At 41.7% G+C, this 13,329-nt stretch overlaps 1 protein-coding gene across 2 annotated transcripts in view; it reads left to right on the top strand.

Moving 5' to 3' along the window:
• Positions 1 to 13,329, top strand: part of LOC137624232 (uncharacterized) — a 421,277-nt gene that overhangs the window by 188,227 nt on the left and 219,721 nt on the right. Inside the window, exon 3 of one of the 2 annotated variants that reach the window (XM_068354740.1) lies at positions 1 to 55. This exon is cut by the window's left edge and continues 22 nt beyond it. In XM_068354740.1, the coding sequence (XP_068210841.1) occupies positions 54 to 55 (2 nt within the window). In that variant the 5' untranslated portion in view covers positions 1 to 53. Of the gene's footprint in view, positions 56 to 4,272; positions 4,481 to 13,329 lie in introns of those variants that run through there. The other variant, XM_068354739.1, reaches the window with a different exon arrangement.

Here is a 13,329-nt window from a genome sequence, read left to right on the forward strand (position 1 = left end):
AATATGAAGTGGCTGAAAGACGAAGAAGAATCTATCTTCCGAGGTCACGACGTATGTAAGTGTTGTTAGCCTTTTATCTTTTTTTTCGGTTTTTAGTAGGTGTCTGTATTATTATTATTATTATTATTATTATTTATTATTATTATTTATTATTTATTATTATTATTATTATTATTTGTTGTTGTTGTTGTTGTTGTTGTTATAAGCAAAGATACAACCCTAGTTGGAAAAGCAGGGTTCCAAAAAAAGGAAAATATAGCCCAGTGAAGAAAAGAACAACGAAATAAATAAATTACAAGAGAAGGAATGAACAATCAATATAACATATTTTAAGAAAAAGGAGAGAAATAATGAACAGTCAAAATAAAACATTTCAAGAAAAGTAACAAGCCTTTAATTAGTTCTTTTATATATAAACTATAAAAACTTCAAATAAACAAGAGGAAGGGAAATAAGATGAATTATAGTCCATTTCTTTTAGCGATGCAGATTTGCACCGACTCGCAGCGGTGCCCTTTTAGCTCGGAAAAGTTTCCTGATCGCTGATTGGTTGGACGAGATAATTCTAACCAATCAGCGATCAGGAAACTTTTCCGAGCTAAAAGGGCACTGCCGCGAGTCGGTGCAAATATGCATCGCTAAAAGAAATGGACTTTAGTTTACCCAAATGTAGCCTCAAGCAAGAGAACTCTAATCCAAGACGGTGGAAGACCATTATACGGAGGCAATGTCACTACTCAAAATTAGAGAACAATGGTTTGATTTGGAGTGTCCTTCTAGAAGAACTGCTCACCATAGCTAAAGTCTTTACCCTTGCCAAGAGGAAAGTAGCAAATGAAAAATTGCAGTGCAATAGTTATGCTGCATATTCATTCATAATATGGTTTTCTACCTAACAAAATATAATTATCTGCTCCCTAAAGATACTTATAGCCAACTCAAACTGAAATATCTGCATCATTATCAGCCTCAACATTTTCATACTCATTTTATGTCGGATTTACATGAGTAAAATCTACTCATTTCGGAGTAGTTTTTACTCATTTTTGTATTCAATTTCTCTCTTGAGTAATCTTTGTTAATACAAATAATTTCTAAAAATTATACCCTAAATTCAATAGTCTAACAATGTCTTGTGTTAGTTCTTTTGCTTGAGGGATCACTCAGGCACACCATACTGTTTCCTTATTTCCTTTTCTCACTGGGCTATTTTTCCCTGTTGGACTCCTTGGGCTTGAAGCATCTTGCATTTACAAGTAGGGTTGTAGCATAGCTTTTAACAATAATATGGAAGTGAAGGAAACACAAGCCGGGTGTAAAAAAAGAAGAGATGAAGTTAGCTCATTATTATTATTATTATTATTATTATTATTATTATTATTATTATTATTATTATTATTATTATTATTATTATTATTATTATTATTTCTTGCTAAGCTACAACCCTAGTTGGAAAAGCACTATGACATAAGCCCAGGTCTACAACAGGGAAAATAGCCTCGTGAGGAAATGAAAAAATAAAAAATAAAATGTTTTAACTGTAACATTTAAATAAATATTTCCTCTATATACCATAAAAAAAAAATCAATAAAAACAAGAGGAAGAGAAATAAGTTAGAATAGTGTGTCCGAGTGTAAGCCTCAGGCAAGAGAACTCTAACCCAAGACAGTGGAAGACCATGGTACAGAGTCTATGGCATTAGCCAAGACTAGACAACAATGGTTTGATTTTGGAGTGTCCTTCTCTTAGAAGAGCTGCTTACCATAGCTGAAGAGTCTCTTCTACCCTTACCAAGAGGAAAATGGCCACTGAACAATTACAATGCCTTCGTTAACCCCCTGAGAGAAGAAGAATTGTAATATGTGTTGTCAGGTGCACGAGGACAGAGGAAAATGATTAAGGAATATGCCAGACTATTCGGTGTATGTGCAGGTAAAAGGAAAAGAGAACGATGCAATGTAGTACTGCATGGCCAGTCAAAGGACCCCATAACTCTCTAGCTATAGTATCTTAACAGGTGGCTGGTGCCCTGGCTAACCTACTACCTAAAATGACCCATAGCCAGAGAGAACGATGCAATGTAGTACTGCCTGGCCAGTCAAAGGACCCCATAACTCTCTAGCTATAGTATCTCAACAGGTGGTTGGTGCCCAGGCTAACCTACTACCTACAATATTTTGTTGAAGAAATTTACAGAGAAAGGAAAATTCTATAGTAATTTAAGGAGACCTGAAACAGGCATGTGACTCGATGAAGATGGAAAATTTAGAAAGTGTTGAAGAATATAACAACTCCAATGCATTAGATACAGTATGTCTACGGAAATCAACGGTGTTTATGAAGTAGAAGAGGATGTTGGAAACTTAATTTAATAGAATAATCACGGACAGAATAATTAGCGAATCAGCAAGATTTTTTTTTTTTGAAAACGAAGTAATTAAGATTTGCATTTTTTATATATGTTATCAGACAATGGTCTACAAGCGTTGTAGGTCGTTGTCCTTACAATAACAAAAACTGTTGAAGCTAAAGGAAACGCACACCGAAAGATATAGTGTATAAACGCAACTGAAAACTTAGAATACTCAAGAGATAGGCGTAGAGAAAAAAAAACATGTTAAAGAAGCAAAAGAAGAAAATGATGGAAGAAACAGTAAAGCTGAAAAATTTAACCTACTTCATTATAATAGAATGATACGGAATAGACCCTCGTAATGGGAAAATGTGGCATTGCCTGGAATGTTATATTGGATAACTTTATTAAAGATCACATACCGTATAAAAATTTGAGGGGCCCCATTATACGAAGCAGTAGGCCTACAAAGAGAGGGGTGGAAGATATGGACAAGATTTTTTTTTGGAGGATTTGAAGGAAAGAGATCGAGGCCAAAATTAGAGGAATAGATATGAAATAATGAGAGAAAAAGATAAAAGAAGAAAGATTTTTGAAGATAAGAGAAAAACAAGACGATCAAGTGGAAGAAATGTTTCATGATATAGCCTACTCGGTTATGTATAAAACTCGAACAAACTTTCAGAACCTGGACGTAGATAAATGAAAATGGCAGCAGCCATATGAAGAACACAAGAAAATAACTGGAAATATTTTCATAATAGAGGAAGGAATAGAGAAAAGGGAAATATTTAAACCAAATTTCGAAAAAGTTTGAAAATTCAGAAAAATAGAATAAAGAGGAAAGCGAAGGAGGTGCTGTTATAAAGGAAAATTCATTCGTGCAGATGGCACATTACTTCCAGTGTTGCAATTTTAGCGGTTTTCCCGCGAGATCTGGATCTTTTTGCTTCAATTTAGCGGGAAGAAAATGAGTTTAGCCCACTTTAGCGCCTAGCGGGAAGTTTTAGCATTGTATGAAAGTTTTTAGCGGTTTTCTGGATTTTTTTCCTAAATATGTTCTCATTACTTATGTTATTCCAATCCAATTCACAAAAATCAAATTGCAGTAGAATTTTCGATACTCGATGCTTGTATTTCCAAGTACCAGTTGCCACAAAATTACCTACAAACATACCATAGAGGTATCACTCATGATTCTAACAGAAAGTTTGTTTTATCCCTGCCAACCAACGTTGGCCAATCTCTAGTGTAATCGGACCCATGCAAACCAGTCTTTGTTAGTTAAGGTTGACTATCGTGACAAGTATAGGCTACAGGTATTCAGAGGTTACCAGATAATGTTCAGATTCTTCAGTAGCCTACATGTCGTTGCTATCTGTTAAAAATGCTGTAAGTGTTGTCAAAGGTTCTCCGATTCCATTAATGGATCTATTAAAAGTTTCCCCTTCTGAAATTACGGTTATTGATAACCAGTGGAAGGACCTAACTTCAATCAAATGGGACGAAGTTGGTCAAATTGTTACGTTCTGGAATGAAGTTTTTAAGTATAGAGATTCGTCGAATAGTAACCCATTTAAGGAATTGGCGAGATTTGCAATATTTGTCTTGGTACTACCCCCGGAATTTAGGTATGGAGTTCTATTTAAAATTTACTCTCATCTTTTTTCAACATCAAATGGCAATATTCATGAGCATTATATATGTGTGTACTTTGATAGATAGATATATATGTAAATACAGGTGTATGAATTATATATTATTTTACACACACACGTAAGATACATACAGCTTAGTGATGTGTTTTTTAAGCTCTGTAGAATGTCCAATCTGTAAATCTAGCGGGTCCAAGCCCAAATCTAGCGGTTTTTAGGGTTCTGGCTAGCGGGAATTTGGAATTGAAAATTGTTGATGGCAACATTGATAAGTTCATCCGGGAAAGACGCAAACAAACTCTGAGAGTGAATCTTCAGCGTTGTTTGATTTGACACAAGAATTAAAGAAAGAATGAACGAACAACAGCTTAATAATAAGAAAAAGAAACAAAAGAATCGGAAAAAGAAGAATGGTGGAAAACCGAAGGAGAAGAGCAAGGGGAGTGTGCAGATGAAGATCCCCCCAATTCGGTATGGTAAAAGAGAGCTTTATAGTCTGCTTATTTGCGTACTGTACGTGTCCAAGTAATTTACTTATACAATTTGTCAGAACAAGAGGCGCGGAAGTCCATATAACCAATTGCCTAACATTGTCATGGGTACCGAGTTAGTTTCTTATCTCCCTCCCATAAATAATAAGAGGTTTTAAATGGCTGCCAACGAAATGCTTTCTAATGCCAATAATGTGGGGAATATTTAGGAAATACCTCGTTTACATAATAGTGATTCACAAGTTAGTTGAAGAAAACTAAGGAAAATTATAGGGGGTGTATGTACGATAGCGGCCACCTGTATGTATTAATATGTCAAATTTAGAATATGCCAGTGTAAGGGGGGGTCGCAAGGGGCCGTGAGATAAGTAGGTAAGGACTTGGCTTGTAGGTTAGGTAGGAAAGTTTAGGTTAGTTAATGTCCACTGATATACAAAGGCTCCCCATTAGATAATGTCATCAAAAACAATCAAAACACTGACACGTATTTAATCTATTAAATCACTTATTGCTCTTTGCGCATCCTTGGTTCGCTTTGCTCGCAATTTATTGTTATATCCATGCTCCTTTGTTCTGGCAAGCGGTACGTGTTGCGCTTGGTGTGTTAGCCTCGTGGCCTAGTACTTTTGCGTCGTTTGATTGACGAAATCACTTAGTTTAATTGGTCTTTGTTCTGCTGCGGCTCGCTTCACTTGTAATTTAACATTATCTCCATGCTCTTTTGTTCTGGCAAGCAGTCACGGCCTCAAGCCTTGGCTCCACAGGGCCACTGCTCGGATCCCTGTCTATCCTATTGGCCAGGTTGTCTGCTGTTGGCCTCATGTTTCCTCCTCCCATCCATGGGGCCTGGGCTGTGGCCCAGTGTTACAGTCTCATGCCTTGTGGCTGGTCCTGGTCCCCCTCCCACGGCTACCTTGGTATCCAGATGAGACAGGTAGTTTGGACCCCATTTCAGGCCTGGGGTAGTGGCTCCATGGCTTAGCCCCGAGCCGCAAGCCCAGTAGCATGACTTGGGTTCCCTGGCTACCTTGGGAAATGGCTCTGTGTGTTAGCCCCCTGGTATCTATGCTCATGGGTGGGGCTGTGATCCTGTATCTCATCCATTGACTGAGAGCCACCTCCCTTGATGTCGTGGAACGGGTTCCCTGACTAGTCAGTTAGGAGGAGGCCAGGAATTGGGAACCAGCACCCTTTTTAACGTCTGGTTAATGGAGAAGCTTCAGCATTCTCCATCCTAATTTCTTCCAGAACTTAGGACGCCTGCTCCTCCCACAATTTGCGATACATCGGAGGAGCGAGTTGAGAGGATGGTATGGTACCATTCATAGGCTTCATTGCACACACATGCACTCTGAAACCAAGAGTTAGGGGTAGAGGGATCTTTGGGGCACGAGCCAGGGTCCATCCCTCCTCCCTGTCCAGCAGAAGGAAGAGTATGAGTACTCCTTTCGTTTCTGCATTGTTCAGTACCAGGAATCTTTTCCCCAGTTGCTGGCCTTCCCTTCCACCTTCAGTCCCCTGATTAGGACAGAACAGTTGAACTTTGGGGAGAAGATGACTTTCCGGAGCAACCTGTTGTAGGCCGGCAATCCCTGGTTAGTTTTTCTGTTGTATGCCCGTTTGCATATTTGTGAGTGCTGTGAAGGCCTCCGGGCCTTTCCTAGACCCTGGCAGAACTACCAGCAAGTTCCTGGAAGGAACCAGGGCATGCAGCTCATTCAAGTTGTCCAACTTGTTTCTTACATGCAGTTGGACAGCAGAAGAAAGAAAGAAGATGGCTACGCTTTGCTAGCCTCCCTCCCCCCCATTTTTTTTGTTACGTCCTAGAATAGGAGGATTACTTTTCGTGGGTTCAGGCAAACCAACATAGACGTGGGCTGAGCCTTGGGTAGAGTGAGTCCCTCATGAGGGTTACTCACTACCATCTTCAGCCCTTGGTCCCTCTTCTTTCTCTTTTGCTAATAGAGTACTCCTCCATTCCTGCAACACCTCAGAGTACCCTTTCCGTGTGGACAAAGGTAGAGTGATATTGATGTAGAACATGCTCAGCAAATTCCATTTGAGGAAGACTTCTTGCTTTTAGTGGATCTAAAAGATGGCTATCTTAGTACCCATGCATCAGTCCATGATTAGTGCCTCCCTTCTCCCTCTGCGGTTCGATATACCAGTTTAGTTCAATGGGTTCTGAACTGACTACTGCTCTCAGGTGTTCATTCAGATATTCATCTTGGTAGTAACTTTGGAGCACTAACACACTAACAAGGGATACGACTGGAAATATATCTCTCGTGTGGATGGTCCTGGCCTCCTTCTTGGGCAGTAGCTACGGGACCAAGCTCGACTTAACGTTTTTGTCATTATCAGGGGATCATGATAATTGAGGAAAAGTCGAATCTCTTAACCAAGTAGAGGTAGAAGCACTTGGTTATGCTTGTAATAGTGAGATTTGGTTAGTTAGACAATCACATCAGCAAGTCAAGGGGGTAGCACTTCTGTTCTGTCAAACACAACTACCACGGCGCAGGCAGAATTTCCTTAGCCACCTATCCTCTGGAGAAGCTCATTCCTCAAGTGAATGCCTTGACCAGAGATCTTTTCAAGTAATGTATCTAGCATCACTGGTTAGTTTTCATGGATCGCCATCCCTCCTCGTGCTAGTATGACTGAAGGCGTGGGTCGATCTTGCACTTTCACTAACAAGGAACCCTCATATGGGAGTTTCACTTGACTCTTTGCCTTGTGACATGGAGCTGTGCTCAGATGTGTTAAAAGAGGGGGAGGGGCACATGACATAATGGCAGTTTCGTCTCACCTGTGTGGTCAGAAGAAGCATCTATGCATCGCTACCCTGGGATTAGCAGCCTTTCTAGCAATGCACGCTTTCCAATAACATGGAGGAGGCATCTGGTTGGTTTTTGTGACATCACCACTGTAGTGGCATATCTGTAGATGCAAACTGACAAAGCAGATGCATTTCTGGAAGGTACGGTATTATATGCTGGAGAGTTGTCAGCGAATCACATTCCAAGCAATTGGAATAGACTAGCGGATACACTTATTACGTTGAGGGACGGTTGTACTGTAGAGTTGGAGTGGTTCCTACATTCCAGAGTAATGGAGAGGCATCATATTTAGGGGGGTTCTCCAGGGATCAACATGTTTGCGATATATGTCTAAACATGGATGGTTGCGCCCTTTATCTGTTCAAGCCTTGTTTGTTGGCTAATCTAACATATGGGATTACTGTTGGACTTGGGTGTTTTTTGGGGGAGCTCCCAAATGGCCTTATGCCCATTGGTTTCCTGTTCTGCCTTGCTGAGGTCCCCAGGGAACTCCCTTAGCCCTCTCTCAGGGAAAGTGGGCCATCCTTTAGGATTTATATATAAAGATTGCTTCTGAAGTCAGATGATATCTAGACCAGATCATGGAGTTTCTCTTATTCCTGGCTGAGAGAAGCTCCTCTCTGCAGCAGCCGTCAACATTATCGCCCAGACTTGAGCATAGTCTTTTGATGGAAGGGGGTAGACCTCTCTTGCTCATAAGAGTAGCCTAATAGGAGATGTCTATACTCGGGAGTGGTTTCTAAGTTTTGCTGTTCTCGATACCTCATCCAAGCCTTTGAAAAGGCCTCTGCGGGGCACAATTCCATGTCTGATCATTTCTCCATCCCATCTCTATGTTAAACATGGATTGGCACATAGAAAAAGGGCTTTTGTGCCCTGTGAGAGCTCTGAGTGCTATCTGAAAAGACCCAACTCCTCAGACCTGAGTGTTGGCGATTCTTCCTTAGCACAAACAGAACCGAGAAAGAGGGATCTATAACACTATTTCCATTAGACTTTGTGAGTCAATTTGTAATGTATATACTTGGAATGGTAAACACTTGGACTGATGAGAGAATCTAGGTACCAGCTAGGACGAGCACACAAATTCATTAGGTAGACCCACCTTTACCTTTAAGAGGATTCCTGCAGTTGGTCGGGTGTTGAAGGTTGGTGTGTGCAGCAGACTAACTTCACAGCCATTATTCTACATGAGCACAATTTCCTTGAGCCTGTGTGCTTGTTGTTGTGGAGTCTACTCAATTAGTGATGTAGCCAAATAATTTATAGGATAGTAAGCGTCTTGTCAATGGGAACGCGTGGATGTAAATCTGGAGTGGAGGCAGAATGACTGGCTCTTCACCTCCATTCTTCTTGCTCCTTGCTTAGGGGTGAAACTTTCAAAGTGTTATTCGCAGGATCTGGCTTGATGCTGGTAAAGTACACCTCTGAGCTCCATTCTTTAGAACCTAGAGAAGTTCTCCATCCTCCCCAGACGAGGGGGAAGATGGTGGAGTATACTGTACATCAACCCTGTCATCGTAATATCCAAGATATAATCCGTACTGCTATCCCCTTCGGGGGAACGGGTCCCTCCTTTTATGATGTACCAATCTTTTGGACAGACCAGGCTCTATCAGCCTTTTCATCCAAATGATAGACAGATGTAAGTTTGCTGGAGTAATGTTGTTCGCTCCCATAAGGGGCCAGTTAGATTGACATTTCCAGGGAAGAAAAATAACCTACCAGTTTAGTTGAAGGGGATTTCTCACCCACCATGCAGTGTCTTCCCAGCTAAAGGATGAAGGTTTGTATTCTCATATGAACAAATTTTTAAAGTAATTTATATTTTTCCTAGCTAAATAAATCTGAATCTTTAAGATTGTGCTTGCCACCTCAATCACTCAATCACTCCTCATAGTCCTGAGCTGAAAGGTTGGAAATGAAGAGACTTTGACAGTTAAGGGTTGGGGCTTCTCGCCCTTGCTCTGATTTGTTGCTTAACTGCTCATTAAAACAATTCAAAGGCCCTCTAAGTCTTGCTGAAAACATATTTTGTACCTAAAGAACTCTGGTTTACATAGCTAGGGCAAATACTAATTGCTTTGAAAATTGTGATTTCTACCCTAACCTGTCATTATCCATATGATAATTAAAATACGTAAGAGCTTAGTCTTTTGAAGATCCGATGATACAGTATAATGTTCATGTAGCTACATTGAAAATTTAAACAGCTTTTTGGTGCAATTTTTTTTTTATCTTTGTTAATTACTACAAAATGTCAACGTAAGTTGATTAACACATGACATTGTTGCTCGCTGTAAAAGAGCTTATAAGTCATGAACTTGACAGTGATTTTGCTAGAGCTGAGATCACCAGAGGGTTAATACTGTATTAAAATGGCAAATTTAGAATACTTCTTATTTTTTCCTAACTTTACATACATGGAACCCTATACATAGGAGTATTATTTCGGTGATAGCTGAAACCAGCCGTTAAAGCTTTTGCGAGGTGTAATTACCTTCCGATATTTAGCAGAGGGGATAGGTGGGGTAGACCAACCACCCCGCTCACACCTGCATTAGTAGACAACCGTCACTTTGCAATTGCAGCAGGACTTCCGGGGGAAGGTGATGGCGGGACCAGTACAGGTTTGTATAGTTAGGAAAAATACAAATTATTTTATAAATTGGCCATTTGTTCTAGCACTTTATACAAACCTTATGGTCTTTATGTAGGAGATTTAGCCTACTCCATGGTGGGTGAAGTCCTAAAACCAACTGGCTGGAGACTGTCCATAGGTGATACTGTGCTTCCTCCAAGCTGTTTAGAGGGCACCATCACACCTTGTGGTCCTTTAGGATGACGGGCTGGGCAATCCATGCTAGGTGTAAAATTAGCACTTATGACTTGACCAGGTAAGTGTAATTTTGGAGCCAACTCCTTACTTAACCTGGATATTGCCCAACTTCACCTCGGGCATGGTACCCACCTGCAGTCAGAGGAGGTCACCTTGCTGAGTTCCTCAGATGCTGAACCCCACGAGAGGGGAGGAGGAAATAGGAAGTAGCCAGTCACTCACCCCATTCATCCTAGACTTACTTGCGGGTAACATCTGCCCTCGACCAAATCCCACTTGTCCTACAAGGGAGCTGAGGTGTTATTGACCACTTTTAGTGCGGCAACCACAGGACCTTAGGTAAATGTATCCAGGTTCATGTGGGTTATGTCTTTCAGGTAGCGGCTGGTGGCTGTTGTTTACCGTTCCCACACGCCCGCTTGTAACTTCTTCATCACAGAGAAATTATTTTGAATGGCAGGAATGTGCTTACACCCCTGACTTTATGAGTGCGGGAATGACGACTAGTTGCATGGCTCTCTTGATATCCTGTCTAATCCTGAAGGAAGTAGAGTCCTTTGTACTCCGTGTGCTCACCAAGAAATTGCTGATCTGTAGGCAGGCTCTAGAGGTTCTTTTTAAGAATTTCCTCCTTACCCTCACAGTGCAGAGTAACAGTCGGTCTGGGTCATCTATTATACAGAATGGGGAGACTCAATCTGGGAGGGCATGATTCTAGGATCTGGTTCTGCCAAATTTTGAGTCTTGGCTATGACACTGAGACAAAACCGAGTGTCACCTGCTCCCATCTCCTTGAAAGGGTGATGTCATAGGGCAGACCATGTAGCTAGTTGACTTTCTGTGCTGAAACCAGAGGTAGGGGAAAGACCGTCTTCCGGGTCAAGATATGATCTGATGCTTAATGAAGACAGTGCTCCTCCTTTCAGTGAACTTAGTATTTCCACTACTGTACTTTCTTAGCAGGTGGTCTAGTTACGAATGAGTACAGATGCGCTGAAATTCTATATGAGGAGAGACCATTCCATTGAGGAGGCTTAAGGCCGAATGATAGCCTTTCATTGCCGATACTGAACAAAGTTTTTCTCCGAGTAACAACCAGATCTCCGTTATTGTTGGTATAGTGGCACTGAGGGGGATGGTCCACTTTGCCTGATATACTAAAACATGTTTCCCCGGAGGTATCGTGCTATTCTTTTGTCCCCAGTCTCGAAAGCCTTTCTTTCTGCGGAGTTGCCGAATAACCTCCAGGCGTGAAGGTTGAAGTGATGGAATCGCTTGATGGAAGGTCTCCACGTGGTTGTCCGAGTAGATCGGGAAGTTAAGGGAGCTTTCATGGTGCCGCTGTGAGCAAATGTAGAAGGTCTGGGAACCATTCTGTATATTGCCACACCTGAGTTACTAGGGTCATCGAGAAATCTTGCCATGCCCTGCCTTTGTTTAGTTACCTCCTTTCTATGCAGAAGGAGGGGAACGTGTAGATGTCTGTCCTGTCCCACAGATGTTGAAGGCGTCTGGCTAGATTGCCTGGGGGTCCGGTACTGGCGAACAGTACACCGGAAGATCCGGTAGAGGGACAACACAAACAAGTCGATTGTCGGCGAGCTTCTCAAAGTCAAACTTTGTTGGCTAACTGTCGTCTCAGAGACCATTCAGAGCCTGCTAGCTGAGTCATGCTCAGATTGTCCTCTAGCCTATTCTTTTTGCCCAGGAGGAAGTGGGCTAAAAGGTTACTGGGATGTTTTCCATCCCTCTGAGGATTCCACTATTAATTGGTAGAAGTGCTGTGAGAAGTATCTCCTTGTTTGTTTGTGTGTAACAACACCATAGAGTTTTTGCTCATCAGCGCTTCTTTGCCTCCCGTAAATGTTCGAAAATGAACGTGACCCTGCTTGCAGGAATAATGCATATGCAACGAATCGCAACTTCATTGCCCAAAGAAATTGTTAGTCAACTAGCTGTAGCATTGTTACCATGTTCGTAAGCATGTATGCGCCCGCAAAATGTACATGCAACAAGCACAGCTATCAAACCTACGTCGGTATTGATTGTTTGCCTGTCTACCTTGTGGGTGGGACAATTGTTCCCTAAGTGAATACTTGCTTGCTATCTTGGATAAACGTAAGCAGAAGCTGACACTATCCCATTGTGACTAAAGGCTTGTGAAAATAAAATCTTGCAAGAGGATGTCCCACTAGCCCTTGTGTGAGTGCTCTGAAGAGTTCTCCATCCCGTAGGGAAAACAAGCCCGGGAAAGTAACTTCTGGAGGATTACGTTTCACTAAACATGTGGCGGCCGCAAGTGTTAGGCTGTAAACATATTTGCGGCAATAACCTAGGTTTTGTATTGATGAGGTTGCATGCGCAACTGAAGGAGTTTGTTTCAACCTTTCGGTGCTACCATACGACCCTGGCGCTCCATTTCTTTGTTTGCAGTTTCTCGCTACTGTTCTAATTTTTGTTGTGCGCTCTTTCTCAGCTTATTTTGAAGATTTTCTTCGTATGATGACTTCCTCTTCTTTGTCTAAGTTGAGTACCTACCTCTCTTTGTAGTTTGTTTTAGCTGTAAATGATTTGGATTCCTTTGGGGAATAATTTTTTAGCTTTTTCGATCGAGGAAGCCTGAGCACTTCGAGTCCAGCTAGCCTCGGCGTCGGGTTTTGTACCTGATTGCCCTTTTGTTCCGTAACTGAAATACAAACCACGCTATTTACATGGGGTAATTACTTCGGCGTAGCTGAAATGACGAGCCATAAGAATTTTAACGAGGGTTTACTACCCCTCCGCTAACTCCCCCTTACACACACAGTGAGTGCTTCACTTTACTTTTGGGTCGGAGAGACGACAGACCTGTGCGCTCTCCTCTGTTTTTGACTGCCATAATCTGTTTTGCTTTTTCTTTCAGTGTGTGTTTGAAGTTGGCCTCTATTCTTTCATCATGTGTACGTGCCCTGGACAAGCCGGCCGCCCTTGTGGTACCTTTATGTCGGTCTTGGACACCGATCCTCACTCCTTATGCCCTCAGTGTAGGGGGCAATGGTGTGATAGGTCTAACGTATGAATCGAGTGTAGGGAGTGGTCTACCTCCCAGTGGGAGAGGTTTGCCTGGCGACGCAAGAAGAAGGCTAAAAGGGATATTTCTCCTTTAGA

The sequence above is a fragment of the Palaemon carinicauda genome, chromosome 31, assembly GCF_036898095.1.
Source record: "Palaemon carinicauda isolate YSFRI2023 chromosome 31, ASM3689809v2, whole genome shotgun sequence".
Classification (NCBI taxonomy): domain Eukaryota; kingdom Metazoa; phylum Arthropoda; class Malacostraca; order Decapoda; family Palaemonidae; genus Palaemon; species Palaemon carinicauda.